The sequence below is a fragment of the Chenopodium album genome, chromosome 24 (genome assembly GCF_948465745.1).
Source record: "Chenopodium album chromosome 24, dcCheAlbu1.1, whole genome shotgun sequence".
In the NCBI taxonomy this organism is placed as follows: Eukaryota; Viridiplantae; Streptophyta; class Magnoliopsida; order Caryophyllales; family Amaranthaceae; genus Chenopodium; species Chenopodium album.
In genome coordinates this window covers 990107-1000777 of record NC_137857.1, presented here as the reverse complement: position 1 = coordinate 1000777, position 10671 = coordinate 990107, and the positions used below count along the sequence as shown (strand labels likewise).

The 10671-nt window shown below is 30.4% G+C and overlaps 2 protein-coding genes across 2 annotated transcripts; one reads left to right on the top strand and one right to left on the bottom strand.

Moving 5' to 3' along the window:
- The first annotated feature begins 501 nt into the window (after positions 1–501).
- On the top strand, positions 502–3460 carry LOC145610178 (protein FAR1-RELATED SEQUENCE 5-like). The gene is made up of 4 exons (XM_081665458.1): positions 502–707; positions 820–1147; positions 1223–1369; positions 2357–3460. Exons 1-4 carry the CDS (start codon positions 502–504, stop codon positions 3458–3460), a joined length of 1785 nt encoding a protein of 594 aa, XP_081521584.1.
- Positions 3461–5680: 2220 nt separating this feature from the next.
- On the bottom strand, positions 5681–7515 carry LOC145612406 (uncharacterized). Its single transcript, XM_081667782.1, has 4 exons — positions 7044–7515; positions 6335–6515; positions 6135–6254; positions 5681–6040 (listed from the first exon to the last, which is right to left on the bottom strand). Exons 1-4 carry the CDS (start codon positions 7139–7141, stop codon positions 5918–5920), a joined length of 522 nt encoding a protein of 173 aa, XP_081523908.1. The 5' UTR covers positions 7142–7515; the 3' UTR covers positions 5681–5917.
- Between the last annotated feature and the right edge of the window lie 3156 nt (positions 7516–10671).

Sequence of the window (10671 nt, the reverse complement as noted above, 5' to 3'; positions counted from 1 at the left end):
AATACAAGTCCAGGAGAAACAAGTCATAGTACATTGACAGAAGAAAGTGGAAATCAAGGTGAAATACAATTGGATGATATTGCAGGAAGTTTACTAGGTTTTACGGCCTCAACTTTGGATGAAATATATGAGCAATATAGGCTTCATGCTACGGTTGTAGGATTTAGTATAAGACATTCAACAACAAGATATACACAAGGAAAACACAGAGAAATCAAAGGAAAGGATTTTGTTTGTTCTAAAGAAGGATTCAGATGTGTACCAAAAGCTAAAAAAACACACCCTCCACAAATTGAAAACAAAAAAAAAAGAACACATCAAGTGCCTGAAACTAGGACAGGTTGTCATGCATTCATTAGGGCAAAAAAAAACAAAGAAGGAATGTTTGTAGTTGAACAGCATGTTATAGCACATAACCATGAGTTGACAAGAAGTGTTTGGCAGCATTTACATAGATCAGAGAGAAAGATAACAGAAGAAAAGGCAAAAGTCATTGATTTAATGGCAGACAGTGGGTTAAGACCAGCAGATGCATATAGATTAATAAGTAGTGAAGCTGGTGGAGAAGAAATTGTAGGACATACTCTGACAGACCACTATAATTACATTTCAAGGAAGAAGATGAAAGAAATTCAGGGAGGTGATGCACAAACTGTAATAGATAAATTATACAAAAAGCAAGCAGAAGATGAAGATTTCTTTTTCAGGTAACTCATACATTTAATACCAGTAACTAAAGTCCTTCTTTTGAAACAAGAATTTACTACTTTCAGTTACTCTTATCACCAGAACAAGTAACCTCTGAATTTTTTTTTTCAGATTTAAGTTAGGAGGTGGTGAAAATGAAAACAAAGTGACTGCTATTTTTTGGAGAGATTCTGAAATGAAGGAAGATTTTCAAATTTATGGAGATGTTGTTGTATTTGATACCACATATAGGACAAACAAATATAATCTTATTTGTGCTCCTATTGTTGGTCTCAACAATCACTGGCTGAATGTAATGTTTGCCTGTGCTTTTATTGCTGATGAGAAAAAAGAAACTTTTGAGTGGGTGTTAGACACTTTTAAGAAGTCTATGGGTGGTAGTCAACCTGCTTCAATATTCACAGATCAAGACTTGGCAATGTCTAAAGCAATTGAAAAAGTAATCTCTGAACTTATAATCCCAGTAAAATAAATTATTTCAAGAATAAAGTATAATATATTTTCACTCTTGTAGGTCTATCCTCACTCAAGACACAGATTATGTATTTGGCATCTTATAAAGAATGCTGTATCAAGGTTTGGAGCACTGAAAAGAGATACATCATTCAAAGATGCATTCAACAAATGTCTTTCAGGATGTGTGAATGAGGAAGAATTTCAGGTAACCTCTATAACTATCTTATAAGTAACCACAAAACAAGTAACCATATAATATAAGTAACTTCAGTGATTTCTAACAAGTAATCTCTTATAAGTAAATCTAGTGATTTCTAACAAGTAACCCCTGATTCACTATAACAAGTAACCCTAGTGGTTTCTAACAAGTAACACCTATAATATACTAGTAAAAACAAGTAACCTCTATAATATAATAGTAAAGACAAGTAACCCCTGTTTATATACTAGTATATACAAGTAACCCTGGTTCACTATAACAAGTAACCTCTGATAATTTTATTAATAACTAACAAGTAACCTCTGATAATTTTATTAATAACTAACAAGTAACTCCTTTGACAACCTGCTTTTGAGTGGGTGTTAGACACTTTTAAGTAACACATATAATACAAGTAACATCAAAACAAGTAACACATATAATACAAGTAACATCAAAACAAGTAACCATATAATATAAGTAACCTAGTTACCTTCACTCAAATACAAGTAACTATTACATGTATCATAATACAAGTAACCATTACATGTAATATAATACAGGTAACCATTACAAGTATGAGGTTACTTGTAATGGATCTATGGTTACTTGTATAATGTTACATGTATAGTTAACAAGTAAACATTACATGTAATATAATACATTAGATTCAGGCATATATTTCAATTAATCTCAAAACAAGTAACCATATGATAAAAAGTAACCTAGTAACCTTCTCCCTAATACAAGTAACTATTACATGTATCATATTACAAGTAACCATTACATGTAATATAATACAGGTAACCATTACAAGTATGAGGTTACTTGTAATGGACCAATGGTTACTTGTATAATGTTACATGTATAGTTAACAAGTAACTATTACTTATAATTATAATTTAATACAAGTAACCATTACTTTATTTTTATTTTTAATTATTTGTATTTTTAATCAAAGACTAACTATTATTTCAAAATATAAAATTACAGACATGCTGGGATTCAATGATTGCAAAATACAAACTTGAAAACAATAAATGGTTCAAAAGGTTGTATGGTTTGAGACAAAAATGGTGTACAGCATTAAGTAAAGACTTTTTTTCTGCTGGTATACTATCATCACAAAGAAGTGAAAGTGCAAATAATGCAGTTGGGTTTAAGGCGAACAAAAACACAAGCCTGACAGATTTCTTCAAAATTTTCAATCAAACAGTGAAGAGGTGGAGAAAGAATGAATCAGATGCTGATTTTAAATGTTCAAATTCAAACCCAACTTCAAGTATTCCTTTTATTGGATTACTTAAACATGCTTCAGAAGTATACACTCAAACCATTTTCAGATATTTTGAAACAGAATTCATGTACTCAATAGGATGCATAACCTATCATCATGCTACTGTGGGAGATTTATACTTTTATCAGGTTCAGATAGAGTATGATGAAAGTAGCAGACAGAAGGTTACATATAACAAAGCTCTAAATAGAATAGCATGTTCTTGCAAGAATTTTGAAGAAATTGGTTGGCTTTGTTATCATTGCATAAAGATCTTGCATCATCATAATGTGACAAGAATTCCTAACTTCTACATTTCATCAAGATGGTCTAAAATGGCAAAAGCACATGTCTGGAAAAAGAAAGATGATGCAGCTGAAAAAGAATCTCAGGCTGACAAATTAATGCCTTGGCGTCACACAATGGCAAGAAGAAGCTACAATCTACTTATAAAATGTCAAGAGCACAAAGAGACAAGAAATTTGGTAGAAGAACATTTCAAAATTATACAAGAGAAGGCAGATGAATTCAAGAAGGAATTGCAAAAGAATAAGGAGAAGGAAACCTCATCTGATCAACAGGAAGCTACAAGTAATCAACAGCAAACTTCAACTGATCACCAGGAAGAATCACCAGAAACAGAAATCCCTGCAGTCTTGGATCCAAAAAAAGCAAACACAAAAGGAAGAAGCAAAAGAATAAAAGGGCACTTTGAGAAAGGGAAGCAACCTAAAGCAAAGAAAACAAAAGCAATGCAAGCCAAAGGAAATTCCAGAGAATTTGGAACAATAACTCCAGTTTCAAACCCAAAATTATTTTAAGTTTTAACTATGTGATTGATACATACTGTAATTCTAGATTACAGTAATTAGACTATTTTATAAATATACATACTGCAATCAGACTCTTTTTGATCATATATATATACTGCAATTAAACATGTTTTATAATACAAGTAATAGTTATTTTTTAAATATACATACTGCAATCAGACTCTTTTTGATCATATATATATACTGCAATTAAACATGTTTTATAATACAAGTAATAGTCATTTTCAAATAACTAGTAAAAACAAGTAACCACCAAAACAAGTAACATACAAGTATTCACTAGTATATAATTAACCTTCCTATTATACATATAAGTAACAAGTAACTTTCCTCCCTTAGATTATTCATATAATACAAGTAACCTAACAAATACAAGTAACCCTGCTCCCCCCTCCTATTATTCATAAAAATACAAGTAACTCTTACTACAAGTAACAAATACAAGATTATTCATATAATACAAGTAACCTAACAAATACAAGTAACCCTGCTCCCCCCTCCTATTATTCATAAAAATACAAGTAACTCTTACTACAAGTAACAAATACAAGTAACCCTACTCAATCCTTTTATTCATCAAATTACAAGTAACCCTCCTCCCTCCTATTATTCATAAAAATACAAGTATAAGAACATTTATAAGTAAGCTAACTTTTACTACTAACTAAAACAAGTAAATCTTATAATTTGATAACCTTTCTTAAAAACATATATCAAACAAGTAACTGCATGTCATTAATATGTAACTTTTACTACTAAGTAAAACAAGTAACTCTGATAAATACAAGTAAAATAACAAGTACTAGAACTGTAATAATGTATATATAAAAATGAATAAAAACAGTATATATCCTACATATTACTACATACCACTATATTAAAAAAAAAAAAAAAGGACTGTAATAATGTATATATATAAAAATGTAAATACAAACTCGACTAAAAGTTTCCTAATTAAAATGATTTACAAATTCCTTACTTATTCCTTGAAGAACGCCTTTGAGCAGCCTCCTTAAAAGGAATAGCACCTTTCTTTTTCTTCGCCTCTTCTGCCATTTTCTCAACAGCAATAGTTGCAGCAACCAGTATGTCTTCTTCTGTCTTATCCTCTTTTTCTATCCCAATGGCATCATCTACTTCTTTTTCAGAAAACAATTTTTTTCCTTCCTAGACTTCTCTTTTTGCTTTTAGATAGACTAGCCTTTTTAGCTTCCTTATTAGCCTTTGCGATTTTTTCATTAAGAATGACTTCAGAATAAATCTCTTCATTCTTATTAGCAAAATCAACCAAACTTTCTAAAACATCTTCTCTTCTTAGATTCAAATTGCACAATACCAGAGATGCACATATTTCTGCTCTAAAACGCCGTCTCTCCAATGCCTATAAAATAATATATGATAAAAAAAAAATTAAAGTAATTAACATAAAAATAGAAAACAGAAATAAATAAAAATAAAAAAATGTTTACCTCAGTCAAACCTTTACATCTAAAAGGTTTCCCTTCATATGTAGCAGAATGGTACAAACAAAACACTCCACAATCAAATGTCTCCACAGCACACTTTTGAGAGTCTAGTGGAATCATACGAATGTCAAAATTCTTCACAGCTTCTCCATTATCATGGCCTTTAAGAACCAAATATTTTGACATATACAGCCTCTGCAAAAAAAAATAATCAGTAAACAGAACAAGTAACAGCCAACAAAACAAGTAATCTAAAGACAAGTAACCTCAACCCAAAACAAGTAACCCCAAAACAAGTAACCCAAAGACAAGTAACCTCAATCCCAAAAACAAGTAATCTATAAAACAAGTAATCCATATAACAAGTAATCCCAAAAACAAGTAACTCATAAAATATATTCCATATAACAAGTAATCCATAAAACAAGTAACTCATAATAAGTAATTCCCAAAACAAGTAACAATAGCAAGTAATTCCATAACAAGTAATAAGTAACTCCCATAACAAGTAATTCCCATAGCAAGTAACTCCCATATCAAGTAACTCCCATAACAAGTAACTATAAGTAACTCCCATAACAAGTAACTCCCATAGCAAGTAATTCCCATAACAAGTAACTCACATAGCAAGTAATTCCCAAAACAAGCAACTCCCATAACAAGTAACTCCCATAGCAAGTAATTCGCATAATAAGTAATTCCCATATTGAAAAACTAAAAAACAAGTAACAAGTAACTCATATTGAAAAACTAAAAAACAAGTAATATACCAAAAGTAACCACAGAACTAGTTACACTAAAAAAAGTAATCCATTTAATAAAATAATAAATAAATGAGCAAAAAAGAATATAATAATAATAAATAGAGAATCCAATATTGAATACTTACTATGTACCAAGTGAGGGTATAATACTCTGTGTGAAATTCATCAAAATTTGTTGAAATTTTCCATTTTTTTGCAGCAGCTTGCCCTTTTTTTTATTTGCCTTGTACTTGGACTTGCATTGAATAAGTTCGATTATCCAAATAGTCAACAGTTTCAGACATGAAATTTATGACAACAGTAGAATAATGTTGTCCATAGTAGATTGGTATGAAAATCTAAAAGAAAAAAAAACAGAGAATTAAAAAAAAACAGAGAATCAAACTAGTTATCAAGTTAACCTCTTAAAAATTAAGTGAACAGAACACTTACCAACACAGCATCAAACAATTCACAACATTTCACAGATTCCATCCACATATCCCATGCTCCAAATACTTCATTCTCATATAAGCATCCTTCTCCATTATATAAACAGCATAAAAGAGGCCACTGTATAAAATATAAAAAATAGTAAATATAAATAAATATAATTAAATTTTGAAAAATAAAAAAAGTAGTAAGCAAATTACCATATATTCACCACCAAAAAAGAGTCTTGGATTGTCATTATTTTGTTTATAAACCTCAACATAATTCAATAGGATAAAAAAACAATCCAAAATTCTGCTTGACATCATTTCCTTCTGAAACAACGTCAAAAATTCTTCTCGAGGTAAACTGTAGAACTCATTAAAATATACTAGGAGTTCCCTGTTCAAAAATAATCAAATAAGTAACAAACATAAGTAAGTGTTGAAACTGAAACAAGTAACTGCTGAAACAAGTAACTGCTGAAACAAGTAACTGTTGAAACAAGTAACTACTGACACAAGTAAATGCTGAAACAAGTAACTAATGAAACAAGTAACTAAAACAAGTACCTGCTAAAACAAGTAACTCCTAAAAAGAGTAACTAAATAAACAAGTAACACCATATAGTAACAGATACAAACAAGTAACAAAATAAAAAACAAGTAACTCCATAAACAACAAATATATAAAAAGTAACAAATATAAACCCAACACAATAAATAATCACATATAAATAACAAGTAACACCATGTAACAAAAACATATATCAAACAAATAACACAATAAGTGATACAATTTCAGAACATGCAACAAAAAAAACCATTAAACAAATTATGAGATCTTGACCGTTCCAAAGATTAACATGTCAGACAGTTAAAATAAAGTTATACTTACATAAATAAAAATAAAATAAAAAAAAAAACTTACGAATCAGACAGTTCTGAATAATTCTGAAGAAAACAATAATCAGCAACCATCAGCCGTAAACTCCTCATTCTTGATACTCTCTTGCAGTTAAGCCTCATAAATTTTGAGATTAACTGTAATTTATAACCACCATACGCACCACAGTTAATATCACAACTTATAAATTCAGCAGACTGTACAGCATTATCATCAGAAATTATATTCTTCTCACCATCAGGCCTCCCTTCATCATCCCAAAATTTCCTGAGAATCTTGTAAGATTCTTCAGGAGTACAACCAGCAACAAAACATGTCAACACTTCTTTTTTTTCTTTCTTTTCTTTCTTTTTTCCTTTTGGCTGAGTAGAATCCTTCTTTTTTTTTTCCAGAATTTTTTTTCTCAGGATTTTTTTTCTGAGGTGCTTTTTTTTTGGGATCAGATGATTCTTTCAAGGTATCAACAGGCTGTTTATTAGAAGTAGCATCTTTCACAGAAGTCTCTTGTTGAGGCGCAACTTTGTCAGAGGCATTAATATCATTTCTTTGCAACTCTCTAAGCTCATGAATCCATTCTTTGGTTGAAAGATGAATTACTTCTTCAGGAGGATCTTGATTAATTACACTTTGATGAATGTTATCATGAGACGAACCATCAAAAACTCCTTGATCCAGAATAATCTCAGTTGAAGCTATTTCTTGACTTGAAATCATAGCCAAACTTTCAAGACTTTGAAAAATATCTTGAGTTGATCCAACTTCAACATTCTCTTGACTGGATATTAAAACAATATCTTGGCTCGATTTAGCTCCAAAATTTCCTTGGCTACTTGTCAAAACAATGTCCTGACTTGAAACCACAGGACTGTAAACAACAATAGCTTTGTCATTTGTTTTACCAACTTCTGCATTTGAAGCAGAATCAACAGAAACTCCAACACCAGAACCTTCTTGTACCACAGCAGCAACAGTTCTTCCTTCTTCAGAATCATGAACCCCAATTTGTACATCAGCAGCAGCAGATCTTCCTTCTTCAGAATCATGAGGGGCATTTTCATTAATCTGTTCTAGATTAATAGAATGAACGATGTCCTCAACTACTTTTATTTCACGAGAAGCACCCAATGGATCATCTGAACAAGGGACTTCTTCAACTGAAATTGGTTGAGCAGCAACATCTTTGATAAAATCCTGAAACCCACCAACAGGTAACTGACTTGCAATTGGTTCATTTTCAGGTTCAGGGCAAGCAAACAGTTTGAATGAAGGCATGTCATCAACAACTTTCTTCATTTCAATGTTTTGTTTCACAATCTTATCAATTTGATCCCAGAATGACTAATCATTATATATTGGATCTAATTGTGATAACACAGGAGATTTTTCCTTTTGAGGTTGTGGAGAATGTACTTTAGCAGGTTTCAATTCTTGCTTCATTGATTCAATGTAACGCTCAAATTGATACGACATTAACTTCATGTCCCTCTTCATGAACATGTAATTCTTTTCCACATCCTGCAATTACATCATAATAACAAATTAATAAAAAAAACAAAGTAACCAAAATAACATCATACAAGTAACACAAAAATAAGTAACAATAAAAATACTATACAGCAAAACAAGTAACCCATAAAATATCTATGCATTTTATATAACCATAAAAAAAGTAACACTCATATATAAAAACAAGTAACAATAAACATATTGTAAGCATAATAAATAACTCCTATTAGATAACAAGTAACTAATTATAAACATGTAACCCTTATGCACCCATTATAAGTAACCCGTGATTACATTACAAGTAACAACTAATTATAAAACAAGTAACCCCTCTACACTTTAAAAAGTAACATGTAATACCTAAACAAGTAACCTATAACAAGTAATGCCTAAACAAGTAACCTATAACAAGTAATGCCTAAACAAATAACCTATAACAAGTAATGCCTAAACAAGTAACCTATAACAAGTAATGCCTGAACAAGTAACCTATTAAAAAAAAATACCTATAACAAGTAATATCTAAATAAAAAAAACAAGTAACCTATAAAAAGTAATACCTAAACAAAAAAACAAGTAAAACACAAAAAATTATGAAAGTAACATGTAACCTATTCACAACATTTAAGTAATCCTCTATAAAAAAAAAAACTAGCAAGAAAACTACTATTAATAAAAACAAGTAACACCAAAGAAAAAAACTATTAGGAAAAACAAGTAATATCAAATATAAAAACTAGTAATAAAAACAAATAACAACAAATATAAAAACTAGTAATAAAAACAAGTAACAACAAGTAAGAAAACTATTAATAAAAACTAGTAATAAAAACAAGTAACAACAAGTAAAACTATTAATAAAAACTAGTAATAAAAACAAGTAACAACAAGTAAGAAAACTATTAATAAAAACAAGTAACTCCAAATAAAAAAACTAGTAATAAAAACAAGTAACAACAAATAAAAAACTAGTAATAAAATCAAGTAACAACAAATTAAAAAACTAGTAAGAAAACTCACATTATTTGCAATTTGACAAATTTCTTCATTTGTCTGAATTTCTGAAGGAATTTGAAATGCAACAACACGAGAAGAACCAGCAATATCCAAATTTTGCACAGCATCAACACTAGCAGAAACCGCTCCATCAACAACTCCGGCATCCAAATTTTGCTCAGCATCAGGACTTGCTCTATCTTCAACTTCGTCATCAGCTCCAACATCTTCAAATCCTTCATCTTCATCATCTTCATCTTGATCATCAAGATCATCTTGAACTGAAGAAGGCATATATTTCTCAACTATCTTTTCAAATTCAGAATCCTTCACAGTCATTCGTCTTTTTTTCAATACATTCTCACTGTCATTCTCATCCTGAGCCATAACAGAAGGATTGTACTTCTCAATGATTTTCTGAATCACATTTTCATCCCCAGCCAACTGTTCCTTAGCATGACCAATATAAAAATCAGCCTTCTTTAAGAAACGCCTTCTTTTGTATTGCTTTTCTTTTACTTCCTGTTCAGCAACACCTTGTTCAGCAACATCTACATCATTTTTTCTTTTCAAACTTTGTTTCTTTTTTTCTTTTTTCTCTTCATCTCCATCTTTTTTTCCTTCCTTTTTCTCTTCATTTTTCTTTTTTGAAATCAGACTTTCTCTCTTTTTTTCTTTCAAATCTTTTTTATTCTCTTCCTTTTTCTTGTCAACAGATTCTTTCTTTTTTCCCTTCTTTTTTTCTTCTTTTTGATTCCCAACCTTAACCTTCTCAACAGACTCAACCTTTTTTCCCTTCTTTTTTTCCTTCTTTTTTTCTTCTTTTTCATCTTTTTTCACAGGCTCATCTGCAGCAATAAAATCAGATATAGGATATGTATCCTCATCAAGAATTCCTTGACCATATAGTCCATTTTCCTTTACCAACCTATCTCTAAATGTTTCATCATTCCAATGCTTGATCAGGGGCAGTGAGCTATTAACAGAAAATCCTTCCACTTGAATCCTATGAAAATAACAAATCTGAAGTAACAAAATACATCCAGGCACATACTTTTGTGTAGCAGAACAATTTGCCAATTTGTCACACAAATCATCCAAGACATATTGACACCAGTTGTACTCCTTGATCTGCTTAGTATCCTCCAAA